The following is a 23,360-nucleotide window of genomic DNA, read 5'->3' as shown; positions in this document are numbered from 1 at the left end:
GCCTGTGGGATGAGCACAGGATTGCTACACCCAAAGCATTTTCATGCAGCCACAGCTCTCTGAAAGGAAACACTGCTGAGGACACCGCCTGCAACGCCCCAAGCTACTGGGGTGACCAGCATGAGAGAGTCTTTCTTCCAGGCCTGGGCTGTGTTTGCCTTTCACATGCAATCTGTGAGTAGCTCAAGTCTGGAAAGTGTTTAGGAAAGCATCTAACTTTTCTCTTAAAGGAGAGGAAAAAAAAAAAAGGAGGGAAAAAGAAAAAGAGAACGTCAGGGATAAAGAAATAGTTTCCAGTGATTTGATGCAGTATGGCCAAACTATTTGTAATAAATTCCTTTAAATTCCTTTTATATAGAAAGAATTAAATATGAAATCATGAATCAGGAAGCAGTCATCCTGCCAGCCAGTGACATGTACAGAGAGATCAGAGCAAAGTGAGAAAGACACAGAACAGCGGGAGACTTGCAAAAACCTTTTTTAGCTCTCTCTTTTTCTTCCTCTTTTTGTTTAGTGTACACATTCATGTAGAAGTAACATTTCTGACCCAAAAGAAGCTGCAGGAGTCTCCTGCTGTTCCTTGTCTCTCTGATGGCAGCCCTAAACCTTCCTGCCTTGATGTGTCTCATCTGTCTGTGTTTCCTGATGGATGTTGCAGTCCCCAGATGTTTGGATACCTGATTCATCTCAAAGAAGACTGTGAAACATTAGGTATTTTTAAATATCCAGCTTTATAATTGCTTTGTTTAACTTTGCAACATTCTGAACTCATATAAGGCAATAATAAAAATCACTGCTGTTTTCTTTCAAAGTTTTTTGCCATTACTGCATCTAAATTTGTGTGCACACAATGGCCTTTGCCTTTGCACTAGGAAGGTTATAACATTCCTGTTTCCTGAATTTGTATTTTTCCAATGGTTTTTTTTCAAACCCTCTGTAAAGGTTCCTATCAGGAGTGCCCAGGCTTTTGTGTAAAGGAGGATGGACTTTACCCAAGTGCTACCAAACTGAAGTTAAGAAATTTCCCCAACAAAACCTGAAGTCAGAAGAAATGGACCTTGTGCCTGTTGTCTACAAAAGTCTACAGGCCCACAAAGCTGACTTGAGTTGCACTTGAGTTTTGCATATCTCAGAATCCTGCTGGATTACACTCTGGAGCTCTCACACTGGCCTTTGCTGTGTCTTGGCCAAGGCTGGGGATGAAGATGCCTCTCTGAATCCCTATTCATTTCTTGAGCTTATTCTCAGATTGCTCTGATCAGGGCTGAATTTGAAGTACAGATGCCTGACTTCAATTTCTCTGAAATACAGGGTGTTCAGCTGCAGGATTTTTATCTGAGACTGTCTCTAGCTTGGCTCCAAGGGAAAGGAGAATAAATACTACAGGCCAGGAGACTGCAGATGCAAAAAATTATAGGCTTTAAAATGTCACTAGCTGAGCACATAATAGATATTCTTCGCATTTTATGATTAGCTGTTGTGTTCTGTTGGCCAGTGCTGCCTTCCTGATGCAATTTATAAAGGAGTCTCAGGTCAGGGTGAGGCAAGCCAGACTCAAAACTGGATTTCCTGAGAACACCACTATCTTTTGCAACTTTTCCTTAGTTTTCTCTGAGCAGGCCAAGCTTGCCTGTGTACACCTGACTGTGACTTCCACACGCTTTGTCATCTCCCCTTCCATTCGTAGTCCAACAAGACATCATCCACCCAACATCTGCTGCAAAACCAACTGGTTTATGAACCAGGTTATGCAGCTGAACCATGCCATCATGCCCAGCGTTTCAGATCAAGGGAAGTGCATTATGTGTAGGATTCATACATGTCTCCCATCTCTGCCCAGAGCCGTCTTAGAGACTGGGAAGACCTGAATGCTGTGTGTGAAACCAGTGTCTACATGGGGCCTAGGGGATCAGGGCACTGTCTTTAAACCTTGGCAGCTGTATCTGCTCTTCATGGATTTGTATTGATGTGTTTCCATGCAACTTCTTTCATCCATTGCTCAGGTGGGCATGAGGCACAGCTGGCCTCACTGAATGTCCCCTGCCTGGCATCCACTCGTGTATGAAGCTGTGGAGTGGAAGGGGATGTGCAGAGCAGTGTGGCAAAGTTGGATGGAGCAGGGCTGTACAAGCCAAGAGATCCAGTTAGGAAAATACCCCTTGTCTGTACATTGTGCCACAAGCCTTCCCTAGCATGGGGCTCTTGTCACTCGGTGTGTCCTTTCAAGCACTCCATACACAGAGTCTCTCACAGTGGGACACGAGCAGCTCAAGGGATTTTCATGCTGTCAGAAAAGGACTGACTTCCTTTTGTTACTGTGGCTCTGAAAGGTTTTTCCAGCACCTTGCAGCCCTCTGACTCCTTGCTTCCATTTCAGCGTGAAATTTTACCACTGAGCTCCAGAAGCACAGCCTGCATGGCGTGGGGCCAGCCTCTGACCTCAGTGACACTAGTATAAATCTGGGATGCTGCAGCCAACTGGTATGGAAGTACTCAGCTCTGAATAGACAGAAAATATTCCCAGCCATAAAGGGGCTTATGATTTAGGTTAGTGAAACAGCAGATCAAAAGCAACTTCAGTTTGATAGGGATACTTGCAAATCTCTCTTGTGACAACGTGTTTCTGCAACATCCACACTTTCCCTGTTACTACCAGAGCGAGCCATGAATTAATTCCAAGGAAGTCCAAGGAATGCACCAGAACTCAACTGAGGCCAAGAATGACAAAAAGAACCAAATTTTAGGTGGATTTGTCAACAGTTGTAATTTTCTGCAGTTGACATTGAAGACAGTGGTGCCGTCAGCTCCAAGGTTGTGTTGGCCTAGAACATTTCTTAGATTGCTGAGAAACTCCTGGTGAGGCTGGATATGGATCAGAGGCGTGCTCAGGTTGAAAGCTTTGATGACAGTGTCTGAATAGGTGTTTTTGGAGACCTGGAGACAAGGCATTGTCTGTTTTGAGTGCACTTGACACAGAATTACCTTCCTTGAACAAAACCAAACTGCAGACAAATACGATCTTTTGTGAGACTTGCAGCAAAATTCCTCTTTGGCCAGGATTCCTTTTTGCTGTAACTGAACAAAATTAATTGATAATAAAGAGTGGGGAAAAGTATTGTGATAGGAAAAGATAACTGATCCTGAGAGCTGCAGAGCAGAGAGCAGGAAGAGCCTCAGCTCATTCCTCAGCTGGATCACATCCTTGCCGTAATGCTTCCCAGGAAAGTGCGGTAGAGCAGCATTGCTCAGGCTTCTCAGGCCGAAGCCAAACATGTTATTTCAGAACAACTGAGAGGTCATGACCAAAATTTTGCAGTATATTGGTAGGCAAAGCAGAGAGAGAGAGCAGGACAAAAGCCTTCAGGAAGCCCTGAAGATCCCCCCTGGTAGAAACACTTCAGGTGGGCCAAGGAGCAATGCTAGGGCAACCCTTTCTGGGCAATGCAGGCTAAAAGTGTTTCCTGTGATGGGGCAGAAAAATATGGCCTGTGGCTGGTAGTTGACTCAGCTGATTTCCCCCATTTCTTCCAAGAACTCTGCTCTGGGATGCTGTGACAGCAGGCAGACACATTTTATGGGCAGTTCCCAGAGATCAGGCAGAGCCTGCTGGGCTCAGCACAGACTCTCCTGCAACCTTACAGGGAGCACCATGGGTCAGGAAGGTCCCAGGTCATCTCAGAACAGTCCTGGGGGCATCTGGGGCAGGATATGCCTGGTCATCCCATCCCTACCCTGACACACATGCACTTGGATTTGAGAGAAGCCATTTCTGCATGGAAGTCAGCAGAGCCAGAACAGTCATGAGATCTGAGTTCTGACAGCCCTGCAGTCTGTTGGCTCAGGAGACAGCAGTAATGCATATATTTGGAGTCTTCCTCCAGACAAAGCAGGGAATTTATCTGATGGGGTGGATATGCATCCCAATATCCAAGCAGAGCCCTGAGCCCCCAGCATGGTTCTCCTGTCTGCCCGGTAGCATCAGCAGCTGCTGGTTTGGAACAGTCTGCATGTCCTTGTGCGAGCCAGGGCAGCTGGAGGTGGATTTGTTTTCTGTTGATTTCATGGCGATGTTGCTGCTTCAGGCCACTGCCTTGGTGTGAGGAACAACAACATCCTAGAGGAGACACCCAGTGAGCTGCTGCCTGTTCCAGGGCTACCCAATCCACATGCCCAGCGTGGGAAGCGGTCAGACCACCCTGACGGCATCAACAAAGCCATCATGTTTGCTGACATTTCAAGGGAACAGAGAAGGCAACAAAAGCTGGGAACAAAAGCTAGGAACAGAAGTCTTTGATGCAGTTGAGAGCTGCAGTTGGAAGATAGGGGCCTGAATTGTAAATGGCAGATCCAAGTGCCTTTTTTGCTGGGGAGGGATTTTAAACCTGCATCCAGGTCCCAAATGTGGGGCTTGAGTCTGACTTCCAAGGCAAGAAGATTATGCTGAAAACTGAGTTCGCTGTGAAATCAAAATGAAAGGTAAAAAAGGAAAACAATGGGTAGCTGAGGAGATGGAGGAAGTCAGTAGACAAGGAATGCAAGAAGTATGGTGTAACTGATATGTAAACAGACAGAGCATCTTTTCCAAGGAATTCAGGCCTCTTCTCACCCACCCCCCACCCCCAACCTCCCTTCCCTGAAATGATCAGGAATATTGCAGTTTCTCCCTAGATGACCCCGTGGTAGTGTCTAGCTATTATTGTGGTATTCTGTTATGAGACAACCATTCAAGAGGAAAAAAAAAAGGAAAGAATTATAGAAGTGACACCAAACCACAGAGCACAGGACCAGTTCCAAACATGCCCAGGCACAGGGCTACTGAAGTCTGGTCTTTTGGCACCAACTGACTTCTAGGACAAACAACCCAAAAGGTTTCTCTGACCATCTGATCAATGATCTCTGATTCAAATCTCCTGAGGTTTTAGCCTGTATGTTCAGGTTTAGGGTAGAAGTTTCGGTAGGAAGATTCTTTCTGGTTTGGTTGAAGCTTGGGGCAACTTGATCCTCTTCCAGAAAAACACATTTGTGTGAGATTTTCAGCTCAACTTTCTGCGTCAGTGATTCTAACAAACCAGTAGCAATCTCTGCATACTTTACCAACTTCTGAATTATTGAAGGTAAGTTTCTATTTGCCAGGAGTTGAGATACAAGAAAACTGGCTCTTAACCTTAGGTCTTCCACTATCTCAGTGCATGACTCAGGCTGCCAAATCATTTCTGTTTCTGCTGTTTGCACCTATGGGATGAGAATGATCCTTATCCTCTGTTAATTCATGACTCCTTGCCCAGGGCTTAGATTTTTGCTGACGGAAGCAAAGCACATTTTGTGAGACCGTGCTGGGGTTTTATCCTCACAATGGGGGACGTGACATACAAGCAAGATTTCAAATGAAGGGGTTTTTGTGTCCTGAGGGTTGAAAAGCAAACTGTAGGACACTCACCTCCTTTTTTCTCATTCACTGACAAGAAACACATGCAATATTCTGGGCTTCAGCTTGCAAGGAGCAGTGCTGCCATCCTCAGAAGTGTACAGAGAGGAGCAAACACTAGGCAGGCATTGATGATATCACTCAATGTCCATTAGAGCTGGTTCCTGTTTTGCACTGTACTGTATTCCATCTTCCCCTACCACAAGACTTCTTTTTGTCCAGAATTGGGATAAAAAAGGAGAAACTACCTCTAAATAAAAATTCTCCAGAAGGTTTAATTACATTAGAATAATTATAAAGGAGTGAACATATTTCACCCTCTAGAAACAGTGTATTTGATGGTTGAAAAATTGAACAGAATCCATGCATTCTGGTGAAACATTTTGATTTTGTAAAATGCACACTTTCCCACTGGAAAATCTTTCAGCTGGATGATTTTCAAGTGGCCTTTCTTCCCACATGCTTTAGTATCCAATTTAAACTCCAGCTGCTGGTTGTGGTTGTCCCTTGCTGTAGCGAGTGCTGGCACTCATACTTTCATTTAACATAGCAAACTCTTCCAGGGAATCTTTCTGTGGTTTGAAAGGTGTCACCTGACAATGACACGGGAAGGCCAGCGAGATGGTTTTGTCTTTGTCTCAGTGGCTGCTGCAGAGCCATTCCGTTCAGAGTCATCTCCTGACCTATTTTGAATATCCAGGAAGCCTGCCTCCCACCCTCTCCCTGAGAAGGCAATTCTACACCATACTATGTCTCAGTCTTAGGAGGTTTTCCCTACTCTTTAATACCCTCTCACAGTTTCATTCGCTCATACTACAAGCCCTTGATCACACAGAAGCAGCTGTTTCCCTCGATGTTGTGCCTCCCCGTGTGCAGACCACTACTGCCTTCGCTTCTCTCCTGGTCATTCGGGCCAGCTGTGCCTATTTAGCACCAGCCCTTTGTTCTTCCTTGTTAGTTAATCCCTGTAGGTCATTAGAGTTTCTGCTCCTTTTCTCTTCCTCCTCCCCATATGCCGCATTGGTATCCTGTTTTCCTTGTAACTGTAGCCACACTGCAGGGCTGAAAGACTCAAGGATTTTTCCATTAATAATCCCCACGCCCTTTTCCTGGTCAGTACACTGCTTAAGAGGGATTGAGGTAATTCATTCACGAATAGCAGGCAGTACTTAGAGAGGGGAGGGAGAGCTGCAGGAAGATGTGGCTCGGTGGGGTCTGTTTCTTTTCCCTTCATCCAGGGGCGGTTTTGCTCCCGGAGCAGCTCGTGGTCCTCCATCCCACTGTCCGTGTGTGAGTCCTGGCATGGCTCCAGCTGTGGGGGGCACACCTTCCGTGCTCGGGAACGTTTGCTGCAGTGTGAGCACTGCAAATTTCGGCAGCCCTGGCCAACTCCTGCTGGGAGAATGTAGTCAGGCCCTTATCCCTTGTGTCTTACACCCTCACCAGCCCTTAAGATGTTGCAATTGCACCTTGAGTAAGAATTTCTTCTGGTGAGGAAGCGCCAGTTCACTCTCTTGCAGCTCTACTGGCTCTGCCAGACTTGGGGCCACATCTGCTATTGACTACAGTTGCATACAGCTGGAGTAATTTTGTCAGCCTCTGTGGCAATTTATGGACAGAAATTGGGAGTATAGTCCTTTGCTTAGTTACTACAGTGTCACAGGAAGGTGACTAGGCCACAGATAAGAAAAAAAGGAGAAAATCACATTATAACAATCTGTTTTATTGGCATATACCTGTGACTCATCCCAGAGGACCATTAGGAGCAGTGGTTCTAGACAGTCTGCTAAGGGACAGGTCCTGTTCTGGTTATTGCTGTGTACCCCTTAGTAGACACTGTCCCCACCCCACCTGTTTGGCTGCAGTGGTATGGAAGTGGAATAGAAAATGCTGGGGGCTCTACTTCCCCAGTCAAGGGAAACCCTTTCTTGCTGGGGTGCATGTCCTAAGGGGACCCAACTCCTTGCTCTGTGGGGAGGCCATGGGACTCTGGTGGCTGAAATCCTGTGAAGGGCAGGCAGCACTGTTGCCCTGACTGGCCCTGCTGCTCGCCCTCTGCCCTGCTGTGTGTCCCTGTAGCCACAGGCTCCACGACTGTTTCTTACACTGTACAGCAAACTGCAGGCTTCCTGGTGGGAGATGGGACAAGCCCATCAGCTTCTCTAATGGGACAAATGGAAACCTTGAATACCATGGGCGGGGGGAGGCCTGAAATGATGTCTGGTTAGGTTTCCTCTTCTCTGCTGTGGCAGTGGCACACACAGTGGCAGTCTCTGGAGCTGAAGTGATTCAGCTTGGTGTCAGCTGTGTTCTGTACATTCGTCGCCCATTTTCTCCACTGTTGATGAAACAGTGCTGGCAGTGGCAGTGATCCCTCCATTTGGGAGAATAAAAGAGAAGGCAATAGTCTGGTGTAAAGGTCTTGGCATTTCCACAGCTTATGACAGCGCTGCTGGAACGCAGGGGCTGTGGCTGGAGTTATTCTATTGTGAGCTTACATTCCTTAGCAGTGGGAAATCGGCAGCTGTAATTAGTCTCTGATGTTCTCTGCTAATAAGTGATTTTCTGGTACTTGCAAATACCAGCATCCCTAAGACATAACTGTATTGTTTTGACCTCTTATCTCTTCTCTCTCCTCCTCATTGAGAGGGATCCCAGATGTTCTCCAAGACTACTTGGAAAAAAACCATCCACCCCTGCTCCTCCCTATTACATCCCTTTCTCCAGTACTATTTTTTTTCTTTCACAGCCACTGTGTAGGAAAATGGTTCCTGCTAGTCCTCATGGAAAAGGACACAGATGCCATCAGGAAGCCCATTTGCTTTAGGAGGAAGAGGGACCTGACATCAACAGGAAGAGCTGTGCAGCAGAGCTGCTCCTGCCTCTGAGAGAGGGGGCCTTGAAAACAATGTCAGCTCGCAGTTTAGGACTGGCCAGCAGGAAACGCATGCACCCTGGTGTTTGCTGTGCAGAGGAAATGATAAGCACTACCTGGCCTGACTTGGAGCAGAGATAGCATGGGGGGAAAAAAAGCAGGGGGAGGGGGAGCAGGAGAGTTGTTTTTCTTCGTCCTTGTTCAGAGCCTGTCCTTTGCAAAATGGAAAATAAAATAAAAAGTGAAATATGGAATATATCAGGAATCCGTTGGGGGGCTTGGAAACTGAGGAGCACAATTGCCAAGTGATTAGATTTACTGCTTTAGTAACTGCTTGAAATTGTTTTTTTTCCCGTTGTTAGCACTGAGAATGACCCTCAGTTTGATAACCCCTGGCATGCATATTTATTGAGAGGTGAAGGGAGTGAGAGGGTTGTATCCCCTGTGGAACTGGGAGGACTTTTTGTACAGGAAAGACATGGGGACAGTGCAACCACTGGGGGCAGAAGGGCCTTGGGAGTACAAGGAACAGTATTGGATGGATGGATATCTTCCCTGAGTGCCCTTACTAGGTGAGGGGACAGAAGCCTTGAGAAGTAAGGAGGTACCATCATGCTGAATATTTTATTCAGCTTTGTTTCTTTCCCTCTTTTACTAGTGTCTTTACAAGCAACATTGTGCCTCCTTTCATCACTGACCATCTGACAGAATTCGTTTCTATTTCTGATGTCCTTACACTTCTGGCAGGCAGTTGCAGAGGTACAGTCCCTGCAGCTTAGCCTTGGAGAACCATTCCTCGTGCTCTGGGTGCATCTCAGTAGTTGTGTGCTGACATCCTGAGGTGGAGAGACACAAACAGCATGGCAGGAAACATTCTAAACAATCCTAGCCCAGCATCAGCCTCTCGAAGGCTGGGAGGCATTGTGACACCATCTGCAAACGTCGTTCTGCCTCCTTTGCTGTCCTTGCTGATTCTCTCAGGCTCTGGAGAGCGAGCAAACTGCCCTCTTGCAACATATGTGAGCACTGATGTGCCACAAGGCTGGCAGATGGAGCAGTGCTGTGCTCCCTGCTGTTTCTGAAAGAAGCCCTGAAGGAGCAGCACCACATCCAGATGTTCGAGCCAGGCTGCTCAGCAGCTTCTTCTTGAGCTCTTTACCCTCCCTGGCGAATGGAAAGGAAAACAAGATCCTTGTGAACATGGCTGTAAGAGTACACTTTAGAGTACTGCAGCCTCTGAAGATGAAAAGGTGTAGCCAATATGACTCATCTCCCATGGGCTCCCCTTCTTAACTGAACTACTGAGTGAAACCAGTCCTCTGAGCCTTGTGCTGGACTTGCTGATGCAGAATCCGTGCATGCTTGAGGAACAGCCCCCAGACCAACAGCTTTCCTTGGCTGTGAGTGCCTCACCCAGCAAAGCCTTCAGCAGCAACAAGCAGGGCAATGCTGCAACAAGCAAGAGCACCAGCATCTCATGATGTATCCCCCAGACCCATGACACTGGCCTAGCATGACTTTCACATCTTTTGACTTTGTTAGGCTTTGATTGATACCTCATTAAATCGCAGCTATTTCTCTAAGAAGAGTATCTGGGTAATGCACACGAAACCTCGCACACGCACACATGTACATACGTAAACAAATACAGTTGTATGTATAAAAATACATTCATATGTGTATATGTATGCATACACATTTATATGCTGATATATACATTTATTTATGTGTAGAGTTATGTGTGTCTGATCGGGTGCTGCTTCTGGCAGAATTTTCTCCATTTTTTCGGACACAGAAACTGAGCCCAGAGACTGTTGTGATCATATACCCTGGGCACTACTTAGGATGGGTAGAACAGCACCTTATTTCACCAGAAAAACACCAGCAATCTGAGTCACCCACAGTTTGTTCCTCTTCAAATAAAGACTGACCTGTTTTCAGCCTCCTCTGAGCAGGGTTGGGAAGAGCATTTCTAGGTGACCTTCCACTGCCAGCAGAAGTCTTAATTCTCCACTCTGTTGAAACTTACATCGTAAATTTGTGCCCCTGTAAAGCTGGTGAAAATGCTTCTATTATTCATATACCTCCTTTGCTTTTGCAAGTCATAGTAAAAGGTAAGAGGGAGTAGAACAAATGGATTTTATTCTCTTTTGTGGAAGATCCTGTTGAGTCCAATGGGATTTTTTTCTGTGAGTGTGTTTCTTTGGGTCAGGCCCAAGCAACCTGGCAATGGAAATGCTCAGTCTAAATATATGCTCAGCAACTGAGCAAAGATGGAATGGATTTGGTGCTGCTTGGCTACAAATCATAATGACTGATTATTGCTAGTGCCTTTGCATGTTTGTTTTCAATCAGGTTGACATCATAAAGCCTTATTTACTTTTTCGCAAAAGTCTGTTTTCATTTGCCTTTCACTTCTCATTTGCAGCCGTTATGGGTTTGCATTTAGGCTCCTCATCTGTCTGCCTGTGATATGTAATGATCCTCAGCCATTTTTCCTGCTCTTTGCCCTAAGTTGTTGACTGTCTGTAAAACAGCCCATTTGGAATAACCTCTGGAAACTGCTGTACCGCTCTTGACTAGGAGAGCCCTAGAGGCAAGATCAGTGAGAGGCCCGAGTGAAAGAACATTGCTGCATAACCTAGTGTCAGTCTGCATCAGTCCATAAGTGTGACAGAGGGCAAAAGAAAAAGAAGGGAGAAGATATAAATAAGTGCTGTGAGATTCAACCATGCCATTTTTCTTCCACATGAGAGCTTGGTCCAGGAGCAGCTTCTCTGTTGCTTTGTACCTTGCTACCCAGTGATAACCTGGGCTCTCAGTGGTGTGATGGGCCCCTGTTCTCCCTTTCATACACCTGAGCCTGTTGCCACTGCCATCCTGAATTAGTTGCCACAGTTGGATGTGTGCTTTAAAGCTTGGGAGTGGCTGTCCTATCTGCTTGTGAGTGTGTGGCAAGCATGGAAGGAGAACCATGCTGGGGCCTCTCCACAGGAGAACAGTGCTGGTGGACCTCCATCCTCTCCTTGCACATTTGCAGGGACAACAGAAATTGCCTGGGGAAGAACAGCAGAGAGAACTGCAGAGCGGCCCACTTTGCTGCAGCATGGGTGTTTGTAACATAACAACCCAGTTCCTTGCTTCATCCTGTCTTTTCCCCAGCCTTCCAGTAGCATTTATTTGGGAATTAGTTGCTTTGTCACCACCATGCCATCACTACAAAAGTGAAGTAAGGATCTGTGGCACAGAGAGATCATTCAGAGCAGCACTGAAACTGCAGGCAGATTCCATGTCCTCTTGAGATTGCTACAGATTTCAGTGCATGGAGATGGTGTTTGTGAGGGGCACAGTACAAAGGACTTCAAAACTGTTTAGTCACTGGTATTTTTCAGGTGTACATCAAGATCTAAGCACTCAGAATTTCCTTGTAACAGCCCCAGAAGTCTTCCTTACAAAGAGAAACCTGGAATCTCTGTTTCCTGGCACACTAGAGTCCAAGTTGAAAAGGACTAAGGGACAAACTAGCACTGACAGGCAGGTAGGGAGCATTGATCCCTTTGAATTGCTGCTTTCCTGATTCTGGGATCATAAGAATCCAGTGTAAGAGTCTCAAAGTGCCAAAGGAGATTTTGGGTTCTACACCCTTATAACAGTCAAAAAGTGTGTGTTAAAGCTTACAAGTTACCTCCAGAATAATTTTGGGACTGTAAGGATATGAACAGGTCTTGATCAGGTGGCAGGCCCACGTAGAAGATGGAGACTGTACTTGTTTTTTAACTTTCTTCTGAAGCTGTTGTGAATGAAAACATGTAGATCAAAATCTGGTGAGAGGAGAAAGAAATTTATGGAGTTCATATAGTTTTGTTGCTTTGCTGCCAGCTATTAAGTGGGTTAGCATGGCTTACTTTGGATTCTATGCCTAAGAGGAGAGCAGAAGAAGAAAGGAAAGCATGATACAGAAAACGTGCCATAAGCTTGTTTATGGATCTGGATGAAAGACAGCAGGCTGCCAAGAGACTTCAGATGAAGCCCACACTACTGGCTTTCCATCCCCTCACCCAACACTTACCTGGGCTCTTCCCTGGCAGGCTGCTTCTCCCAGCTCCCTTGAGCTGCAGCATCGGCATTGCCCCGCTCCTGCACTCCACCATCTGGTGCAGCCTTTGTATTTTTTAGTGGTTTTAGTACGTGTCACCTGAATTGAGGCCAATGACAGAATTTCTGTCTTACAGCTTGCTTATCGTCCCAGTATCTAGGCGTTTGCCAAGACAGAGGTCAATTCATTACATGCAGCTTCAAAACTATTCTGATATTTTCTATACTTACACCCGAATCCATTTCCAGACACAGCATAAATTGTCCAGTTACTCCTATCTTCAGAATTATTTATCCAAATTTCTTGTGCTGTGGTGAAAAAAATGCTGTACAATACTCACCCTAATCTGCTGTGGATCAGGGCTGTTAGGATTTGGATGATTAGCTGAGGATGTGCACAGCTCATTGACCTGCCATGCAGAACCTGAGCCACTGTTTTCCGAGGTGGTTGTACCACAGTCATAGAAGTTAGGAGTGGAGATATCCTGTTCTGTTATCTGGTCTTTTTTTTTTTTTTTTTTTTTTTCAGGAAATTGTCAGCAGGATGTTTTCCTAACAAAACTATTCTAGTATTTAGTGCAACCTCTTTCAAAAATGCCTGCGTGACAGAATTTGCCAGCTATGTCAAGGTAAAGTCACATTTCAGAGGGGCACAGTGACCTCCAGGGCTGAGAGTCAGCACTCAGTGTCTGGTTTGGCAGTGCTTTCTCTTAGGCTTTCTTTGATGTGTGCTGTCTATGAGTTGGCCAGGTCTGCCACAGGCTTTTTCATTCCTGCTTCAAACATCACAGTTGTCAGATCTGCTTTGGAAAATCAGGTGTTCCTGCGTGTCTGATTTAGATATCTTAGATGTAAGCTGGGTATAATATCCATGGGGAAAAAATACCATCCTTGATGGTAGTGCCATTGACTTCACTCAAACTCACAGCTGAGCCTGCAGGTTGTGTTGAAATGCTGTGCTTGAAATCAGGCATTTTTTTGAAATCCCAAACAGCACTCAGAGTTTCCACTTCCCACGCAGGCCACGCAGGGCGATGGCTCGCAGCATCTGACAGATTTGAGATCTGTTTTTCCTACATTTTTGCTCACCAAATCACAACTGTGCACAGGACAGTGCTTTCATGGCAGGGAATGGCACTGTTGTGATAACCTTTGTGACATTGTAGGGTCATTTCCCACAGAAGCAGAGGGGAAAAAACACATGAAGTGTGTGACTTACACAGTGAATCATTTGTGCTGTCCATGTGGATGGGATCACCTTAGTGCCAACCATTCATGCTTTTAGACTGTGTTTGTGGCAGCTAAGGGAGAAAAGCCAAGGTGAATTGTAACAAGTTGGTTTGTTTTTAAGCCTGTTGGGTGCTGTTTACCTGTCTCATGCTGTTTAAATTCAGGGGGGTGTGTGTACGGAGGGGTTGTGGCAGCTTAGCCACAGCTAACGGCCAAATTCAACACCGAAATTTGAGACTGAGACAGGTTTTGGCTTTTTTTAAATTATTTTTTTATTCTGCAGAATGAAATTAGTGCTGGTGAAAAGTATGCACAGACATCCTGGAGACTGAAGCTCTTTGTCCTTGTAGCATTTATGTCCTGACAAGGCAAACCATCCCCTTTCCCAGCTCTGCCAACTTCATCTCTGAGCAGGAGAGACCCTCTGCAGGGATTGTGGATGCTGTGATCCCTTCCATCTCTGGCTGCCACTGACAAGAAGACAGTGGAAGGCAAAGGAAATGCTATGTGGTGGGAAGGCAGGATTTATGCTTAGCTGCCACTGGTTAGGGCTGTGCACTGGGAGAAAATCTGATGTCGTGACTGATGTGCTGCACCAGGGCACAAGTGAGCTGCAGGGAGGAGAGCACATTCTGAACCACAGATTTTGGGTTGTTTCTCAATCAACCTTATGCCTAGTGAAAATCAGGCAATGTCAGCAAAAGAAAAAAAAAATTCTGAATCAGCTTTAAAACTCGTGATTTGCAGTAGAAAGTCAGGAAATGCAGAAAAATATCAGAGATACTGATGATCGAGTGTGTTGCCGTTTGTACAATGTTGTTCCTTTCCTGAGATTAGGAGGCCAACTGAATATATTAGTTTGGTCTGTTTTGTTATTTTTTGGTAGAAAATAACAGCTCTTGCTTCGTACAGACTGAACCACTTTTTAAAAGGAAATATTTCCTATTTTAGTCATTTAAATTGAAACAGGAGACTTTTGACCTTTATTGTCGTGGTATTGACATAGCGTGATAGAAAGCATGCGCTGCTATTGAGGGTAATTGAAGACTATTTAAAAAATATTAATATATAACAAAACCAAAATGATGAAGTAAAAATGCCTACAACTTTTTTTTTTATGGAGCAGGATTCATTCTGGGTAGAAATTAAATTAAAAAAACCCAAACCACCATCAACCAAACTATTTCCTGCAAGCCAAAAATCAAAAAGTTAGTGTTCCAGGTGAAATGAAAGATGTGCATTTATGCTTCCAATAGCTGAACTAAAATTAAAATAAAATTAAAGAGGACACGAAACCTCTACCATGTGGCAAAAACTAACTTACAAGGAGGCCTTGAGCATCTCTGTCTCCAGTGCTTATCCTTACAAGGAGTAGTCTGAGAAAATAACAGAAGGATAAAGAAAAAAATGAAGCCTGCTGCTATTCAGTGCTGTTCAATGCAGTGTACCCCGAACACATGGCCCAGTCAAGGTTAGCTAACTTTCTGTCTAACTGGCCACTAGTCACACTGACTGGTTAGGGTGTCTGACTTAGCAACCTCCTCCCTGGGGTCCCTCTGTAGCCCATGGAGACTCAGAGTTTCTTCTGGAAGGTGGCACTGAAAGTCACAAGATATTGCCTGCATCTCCTGCTGGACCAGCGTCTTCCTTGCTCTTTGCTGTCTTTGGTTGGAGGCCTGGAAGCCATTCTCCCACTGAATGGGGTCACTCCCTCTTAGTCACCTCTCCAGCTTGGGCTGCTTGGGGATTTAAATAGGGACATGCTTAAAAGTCTCTGCAGATTAGATCCAAAATGCTCAGTCCACAGCCAGATGAAGCCTTTGTCAGGCAGGCAAAGAATGGGCACCTTTCTTGCTGGTGGGGAGGTTTGGTGGGTAGCAGCTGCATGGCTGAGAAGGGACAGGAGGAGGGAGAGCCAGCAGTGCTGGGAGGCAGGAATTTCAGTGCGCATTGCTGCCACTGGAAGCTGGGGGGATCAGAAGGAGGACAACGCGGTGCCTGACACAGTAAGAGCAGCAGACTCATGTAAAGGAGGTGGCATGAGCTGTTGTCTGGGAAAGGACCCTAGTGAAGGTGCATGACTGTGAACTTGGAGGTGATATCCAGTGAGAGTGGAACGTGTTACTGTGACTGCCCTTCTGGGTTATTTTTGTCTAGGGGAAGAAGAGAAGTATTGTCTTTTGTGTGCAGTATGTTTATAACTCAATTTCCCTTCAGACTGATGCCTTGCTCCATGCTCTCTTGTCCTTCTCCATCTGGTTTCTATTGTAGTTTTAAATGAGGACAGTTTGGCTGTCTGGCAGAACAAGCGGGGTCTGTGTGACACCAGCTGCCCCTTCCAGCTTCTAAGCCTTCTAAGCTTCCAGCACAGTTTTAATTATAGGAGTGTCAAGATTGGACTCCCTCCCCCCATCTCCTCTCTGTGCCTGCACATACAGCCCCTGCTGCAAATCCCCATCCACGTCTGATCTTCCTTTGGGAGAGACCCAGCCCTGTGATTTACACGCCCTGTAACTCTGATAGAGACCTGTTGTAAAGCACATGCCAGAGCCTGTACCTTCCTGCCTTCAGGATTGATCCCAGCCTCAGTTCATCAGGAGCCACATCTGAAATAATCCTACCAGCTCAGAAACTCCTGGAAGCGGGAGGGAGCTGCTCACTGCTGCTCTAACCTCACCACCCCCAAAAGCCCAAAAGGCTAAGCTTTCTAGGAGATCAGAGCTGCTCAGGAATGCCAGAGCTACAGGTCCTGCTCAAAGAAAATATTTATTGTGCTCCAGTTCCATACAAGTGCTGCATTTAGGGGCTTGATTTGCAGGAAGTCAATGTGGTCCCTTCTCCTCCAGGGATCTGAGGTCAAAGTCTGTAATTTTCAGTTGCAAGTGAAAAGTGTCCTATGTGGATTTTTTTTTTTGACATCACAAAACTGCCACAAATTTTGACATAACTGACTGTTTCTCTTCCTGTGAGCCAAAGACCTGGTATGGCAGGAAATCTTGTACATGATGAGTGAAGGGCACTGGCAGAGATATGTGAGAAGCCAGAGTTGGAAAAGCAAGGAAAAGTACAGGGCTGCAGTAAGAGATACTGGCAGAGCTCAATGCATATTGTCTATTTGCAATCTATAGGTTGCCTCTGCTATGGAGTTTTCACTCACTTTTAAAAATGAGTTGAATTTTATACATTTGCTACAGATTTTTCCCCTCGGGCCCTTGTTTTTTGCTTACCAGTCCTCAACAGACAGATCTAGCCTTCTCTTCTTCTTCTGTATAGGGGGTTTGCTTACCTGCCTGAGGCCTCTTGACCTAATTTACTCCAAGGAAACTTAGAACTCAGCCAAAAAAATTGTGTAATTTAATAGGTCTTACTTTCATGAGGTCAAATTAGTCACAACAAACATCAGTATCTGCATTTTTAGTTGGTTTTCTTATTCTTAACACTGAGGTCTTAAAAAGTGTCTAATAAAGGATGCTTTGTGCATGGACCCCATTTTTTGGCAGCCAGGCACCATCATATGAGGCTTGTCTCCATGAAAGACTGTTAACCTTTAAACAAACCTTGTCATGTGGCTATCGTGATCAAATATGTTTTCTGTTCAATTAATTCTTCTTTTTTTCAGGTTGCATGGAGTTCAGTGGTTTCTATTCTCCCACCCAGATAGATCTGAGGTGGACATGGATCTGCTTAACTTTCATTTTTGCTAGTCATTGTCATGTCATTTATTCCGAGATCCCTACCAAGAAGGAAATTTTAATATGCCATGTATGCATAGCTTCTGCCATTAAGATGTTAAAGCCTGATTTTCTGAAAATGGGCATGAGGCCTGAAGTAATTTATCTTTCCCTTTTTTTGATTTTTAGAATTCTCATCACCATATGATCTGAGTTCCCTACTGGAGTTCCAGATAATTGGGACTTACTCAGAGATAGGAAGGTCCTCTTTTTTTGATGAGTCACTTGGACTTTTCTTGGAAGGATATTAAGGAAATTTTGTACTACTTTTTTTTTGCTCTGTCTCCTTCCACACCATTTAGCCCACATAGGAAGTAGGTGCTGCATGCACTGAAAGGAATGCCTCCCAGGTTTCTTTCCTTTCTGGAAGGCTCTCATGCGCCTTCCCCTCCAAAGTCCTTGAGGAGAGAATACCATAACTGTGACTGTTGTGGACAAAGCTTTGACTCTGTAGACTTTGCTAATTCATGCTGCAAATCCCCATCCACATCTGATCTTCCTTTGGGAGAGACCCAGCCAGCAATCACTTTGCAATTTCATGGTTTCATGAATTAGGGCCTCTTCCATGAGCTCCACCCAGCAACTTGAGGGTCTTGAAAATCAGCACAAGGGCTTCGAGTGTGACACAAAATGACCAATGAGCCCATGAGTGCCTGCTTAAAAACCCATAAAGTCAAATTTTCCCTGTTGTTTTGGAGAAGCTCCTTTGAGAATAATTTGTCTGTTTGGACTGTTTAGGCTTCCAGGTAATCACTGAGACTTTGTGTACTCCTGCATTTCGGTTGGGCAAAAGACAAGAGAAGGGACACACAAAAGGACTTCTTTAATTCCCTCAGCAAGTCAGGAGGTGGAAGGGCAGCACTTGCCTGACTGACTGGCTCAGTAGTTAGTGGGTCACTGAGGTGAGTGCAAGCTTGGAGCCCTTCTCACCAGAGCCTGTGCCCTGCAGTGCTTGGTGGGGACAGGTCCACCCGTGAGCTGGCTCTGGCCTCAGTGGCTCCCGTGAGAAATAATGAACTAATGAAAATTAATAATGTACTAGCTGGTTTTGTTCAGGCTATCATTGGAGTGCTGTCTTTGGACGCCATCTGATGAAACACATGTTAATATGTCATTATAGTCCCGAACTTTGAGCAGAGCTCAGGGAAGGTCCAGCCAGAGGCATTGTCTCCGGGGTGTCACAAAGATGCAGTAATTGCTATGGCCTGGCTTTCCAGTCAAATCTAGGGCTTCGTTGGTTTTCCTCCATACAGCTTTTGAAATGTGCAGCGCAGCAGAGTCAGCATTACAGCAGGCAGCTTTTGACTTGTGCATTTGCTGACTTTTCTGCCTATGGCTGTGAGAAGCAATGCATTAAATACACAGTAGTTTCTAGCACCTAATAAGGAAGGGCTTTCTTACTGTTATTGTTATAGCTTGGGTTGTTATAGTACTGGGGACGGGGAGGCTTGATCTGACCAAGAGAATGGGGGGTTCTTATACCTATATAATGGGGAAAAATAAACATATACTTTGGGTCCAAGTCTGGATGTAAATGTTGTGCCTCAGGCTCCTCTCAGCTTTAAGACTGGTTAAGTCTTTGTCTAGTTATGCTGATTGGAGTTCTTTTGAAGCCGATGTCAGGTTTTGTCAGTGTGCAGATCTAGTCAATATTTGAACTTTATACCCCCTCAGTGGGATTTATGAGCACTAAACTGTGGGTATGTAGGCTTATATGGAAGTGTGAATGCTTCTCTGATTTTTATCCAAGCCAATGAGACCTCTTGGCACAATTCAGCGAGACTGGAGCTCTATACTGGGGAGCGTGGAGGTTCCCAGGACCTCATGCTTTACCACATGCTTTCAATTAGAATGAAAGAGCTTCTTTTATTTTATTTTGGAAGAAAAAGGAAGAGAGGGAAACCCTACCTTTCTTTCTGCTATGTTACTGTGACTTCAGGGTCAGTCATTGTCACATGTCAAAAAGCATTGCATGGCACAACCACAGCTTATCCTCACGGCCGCTTTGCAGAGGTTACTGTGGATTTACCCTGTATTTCTCTCACTGCTGTATCTTTCCCTGCATCCACAGAGAGCCTCTGCTGTTTTTTCATGAAACTGTCTCCTCTGTGGTGACTTGTGGGAGCTGTCAGTGTGTACTCATTGGACATCTTGCTTTGCTTTCCTCTCGTAGTCCCTTACGTGCTGAAGAGCTGTGCAGAGTTCATTGAGACTCACGGCATCGTGGATGGGATCTACCGGCTCTCAGGGGTGACATCCAACATACAGAAGTTGAGGTAAGGGCAGCCTTTGGGTGTGTCAGAGGGATTCAGGGACATTTCTTGGGACATTGCAGGGATATTGCACCCTTTTGGCATTTGTCACTCAGGTGCAGACTGTGGCCGGCAGAGCTCCACACTGATGCAAAAGACAAACTGTCTTTGAAACTGGTAACAGGGGAAGACAACATTTTAGGGATTAGCCCAAAAAACCCTATATCTCCCTCTGCATCTATTAGTGGGAAAGGTATGGAGGGTCTCAGCGCAAATGCTGAATTGCTCTCTCTCACTTTGGGACAAAGCAATCTTCCTTATGTCAGTTTGAGGTCCACTCCCTGTGTTAGGGATAATGGAGACCAACTGAAATCTCAGGGACCTGAACTTGGGACACAATCTGGGCCAGCAGAGACATCTCTGCTTTCCCATTTGTTTTTTCTCTAGCTGTAAATGAGTATTTAGGGTGGAGTACTGGCCTGCTACAGCTCTTATTCACCCATATTGTTGTTTCTGTATTGTTTCAGACAAGAGTTTGTTTCTGACCAATGCCCAGACCTGACAAGGGAAGTTTACCTTCAGGACATCCACTGTGTGGGGTCACTCTGCAAGCTGTACTTCAGGGAACTGCCCAACCCTCTCCTCACTTATGAGCTCTACAAGAAATTCACGGTGAGACCCTTGGCTGTTCTTGTTCCTCTCCAGCCGTGTGGATGTGCTGCAGATTCCTCCATGACAGCTGTTTGGGATTCACTCCAGTGTCCTGGCTTCTGGTGCATCTATCCATATAAACACTTCGCAGTGCTCTTCCCTTCTCATTTCGTGTTGGCTCTCTTTCCTTGTCCTTGTTTCTTTTCACCATTTTATGTTTATTTCTCTCAGTTTGTCTGCTGTTTCCTCCCCTTCATCTTGCTCATTTTTTCACTTCATTGCTTCCCTGCTGCCTCTTTTTCTCCCCACTGTGCACCCCCTCCCAGCACTACTGATTCTCTTTCCTCATTACTGTCCATCACTGGGAGTCTTCTGGATCACCTGGGCTTGTGATCATAATCACAGGGGTGCAGTTTCCTTGTCCCTGTCCCTCCAACTGTCCCTGCCACCTGCACAAACTGATTGCCTAGCCCATGTGTAAAGCATCAACTTTTCTGCATCTGTCACATTTTTCATACTGTTTCTAGGACTGAAAATGAGGATACTGGTTGTGCCAGATACGGCATATCAGGTCCATCATGATCACATTATAAATACAAATGGCAGAGGAAAGTGGCATCTGGCCAAGCAGAAATCTCTAACTTTGTTTAAAGAGATTACAATTCAAAGAGTAGTTACTTGATTCTGGAAAACAGCCATAGATTATACGTGGATACAGCTGGAGCTTAGGAGCAGACTGCGGGGGAGCAGAAATATAAGACCACAAAGCCTGAATTTTTAAGAGACTTGGCTAATTTTGATGACAGATAATATTTTATTAAAAGGTGGCACAGCAAGCTACGCTTGTTACTAAAGCTGCCTGTTTCTTAGCACTCTAAATCTGCTTTCAGTTTTTTATGACACCAACAAATTTACATCCCATCACTGAGGCTGAAATCTTGCGTGCTGAAAGTATACACTTCCAGCTAAAAGAATTCACCAACTTCTTAAGATAACTGGTGTGGGGGATGGGAAGGATTGTTTTCTCAGTGTTAGAAACATCCGTCCTTTGTTAAGAATTTCTGTCATCCTACTCTTTCCCATTTGCTGGGAGGAGGAGGAGGCGAGAGCCATTGCCAAAAATGCCAGAAATTGCAGAGAAGTTCTGCAAAATCAGGTGTTGCTGTCTGGGTTGCTTCTATCCCGAATCAAGCACTTCCAAGTGACACTGCTGTGGCACAGGAGGCACTGGGAGAGATCCACGGGGTCCTCATGAGGAGACGCTCTCCAAAGACTCCCTGTTGCCTGCTCTGGGAAGAGGTGTCAGTGCAAGGGGTGCTTGCTGTGGGGCAAAGCCAGATGAGACCAGCCAAGCAGGAACCTGAGAAGTCAGGAGGCTGTTAGGGACACAGCTCTGCTGGGGATTGTGGGGAGTGGCTCACTGGGCTGCCTGACAGACGTGCAGTAATGTGAGGTGTCTTGCTGTTCCAGTGCCAAATTTGAAGTAAGATTGGTCTTTGTTTCAAGGTGATGTATAGTCAAATCTTCAGGGAAAATCCTGAGTAGATTTGAAAAATTGACCTGTATCCTCAGGATATAAGGATTCTGAGGATATGGGGTAGGATTGCTGGAGACAGTTTGGATGAATAGGATCTTGAAAATATAGGGTATCATTCAACCATCCAGTGTAACTGATGAGTCTCATTCTTGTTGGAGCTATTTGGCTGGTGTCTTCCTGGCTATCTCTACTGATTTATGAAAGAAAAAATGCTCTAAAGGAAACATTAAGATTTAGATGGAAACTTTTTTTAGGAAAGAATGTTTGCGGAAAAGTGAAGTTTTGGGATGATGACTTGCAGATTTTCAGTAGATGCATTTGGTAAATAGCTTTATTCAAAAACAAAAGGGAAAACATTTCTGTAACTGTCTGACTGTTTCTTTTACTAGTAATTTCTAAAGGAAATGTTTCAACATTACATCAACACATCTAACTTACATAAAATGTCTTTCAGAAAAGGGTTAAATAGTTCCAAATTTAAATTATGATTTCTGTAACTAATGACTGAGAGTGATGCCTTTGGTCAACCTTGAACAGTTCCCAAAATGTTATCACTTTGGGTTGACCTAAAAGGTGGTGGTTTTTTGTTTTTTTTTTTAATCTCTGGCTTCTTAGTTTTTCCTCTTAGCCACAAAATCCATTATTCATGTAAGCCTGCTCAGTAGGGATTTCTAATTGGTAGCCCAGCTGACAGGAAACACAGTCAGATACTGGGAGGAAAGGAAGAAAAAAGACCAATTCCCCAAGGAGCAGAAAACCCACTAGGAGCGTGTGTGTGCGTGGGGTGCGTGTGTGAACAGGGAACAGTGGCAGCTGTACCTCAGCAGACGAGTGCTGGTAGGAATAAAGAACACATGCTAATCCCAGCCTGACTGAGCCAGAGCTGTCTCTGAGTTGGGATAGGCTGCACTTTGAGTCACCACAGTGATTCAGAGATTGCTGTCTAAGGAAAGTCAAATTCTTAATTGCTAGGGAGGGGTTGGCCTTTTGGTCATTGCTATGTCAAGTTCACAGGTGTAACATCCCGGTCATGACCTCACTGGCCATAAATTTTTGCCAGATGATTGCCATCTTGTATCCTAGCGATGGATGATTGTTTCTCAGGACAGATAAACTGACTCTGCTTGGCTTGTTCTAGCCTGGGCAAGTACTCCCTCAGAGCAAATCAGCTGTAGCAGGCCAAGCTTACCTTCTCTCTCTGCACTTTATTCCACTTGTTAACCAGGGCTCATGAATTGTGTGGTCCCAGAATCATTAGTGGAATTAAAAAAATCTTAAATGGCATAAATTCATATAATGATGAATAGATATACAATAAATGGAATTATTTGCTCTTCCTTGAATTCTGTATTCTGTTAGTGTAAATCTGCAGTTTTGGAGGGCTCTTTAGATTTCAAAAGCACAGCTCGTGTGGGTCAGAGATGTGGCTCAGAGGACTGAATGGGTCATGACCTCAGAGAAGCTGTTATTCACTTGCTGTCTAATTATTAGGTCTTTAAGACCTGGAAGGTTGAATATGGGAATGAAAATGTGCACCAGGGGAGAAAATATTGTGTACCATCTA

General features: G+C 45.1%; 1 protein-coding gene across 1 annotated transcript in view; it reads left to right on the top strand.

The window, feature by feature from the left end:
* Positions 1-23,360, top strand: part of ARHGAP31 (Rho GTPase activating protein 31) — a 61,466-nt gene that overhangs the window by 17,508 nt on the left and 20,598 nt on the right. Inside the window, exons 2-3 of the mRNA XM_063419973.1 lie at positions 19,530-19,632; positions 20,136-20,280. Coding sequence (XP_063276043.1) covers positions 19,530-19,632; positions 20,136-20,280 — 248 coding nt within the window. The remainder of the gene's footprint in view (positions 1-19,529; positions 19,633-20,135; positions 20,281-23,360) is intronic.

The sequence above is a fragment of the Prinia subflava genome, chromosome 28 (assembly GCF_021018805.1).
Source record: "Prinia subflava isolate CZ2003 ecotype Zambia chromosome 28, Cam_Psub_1.2, whole genome shotgun sequence".
NCBI classification, from domain to species: domain Eukaryota; kingdom Metazoa; phylum Chordata; class Aves; order Passeriformes; family Cisticolidae; genus Prinia; species Prinia subflava.
This window is presented reverse-complemented; position numbering and strand designations above follow the sequence as displayed.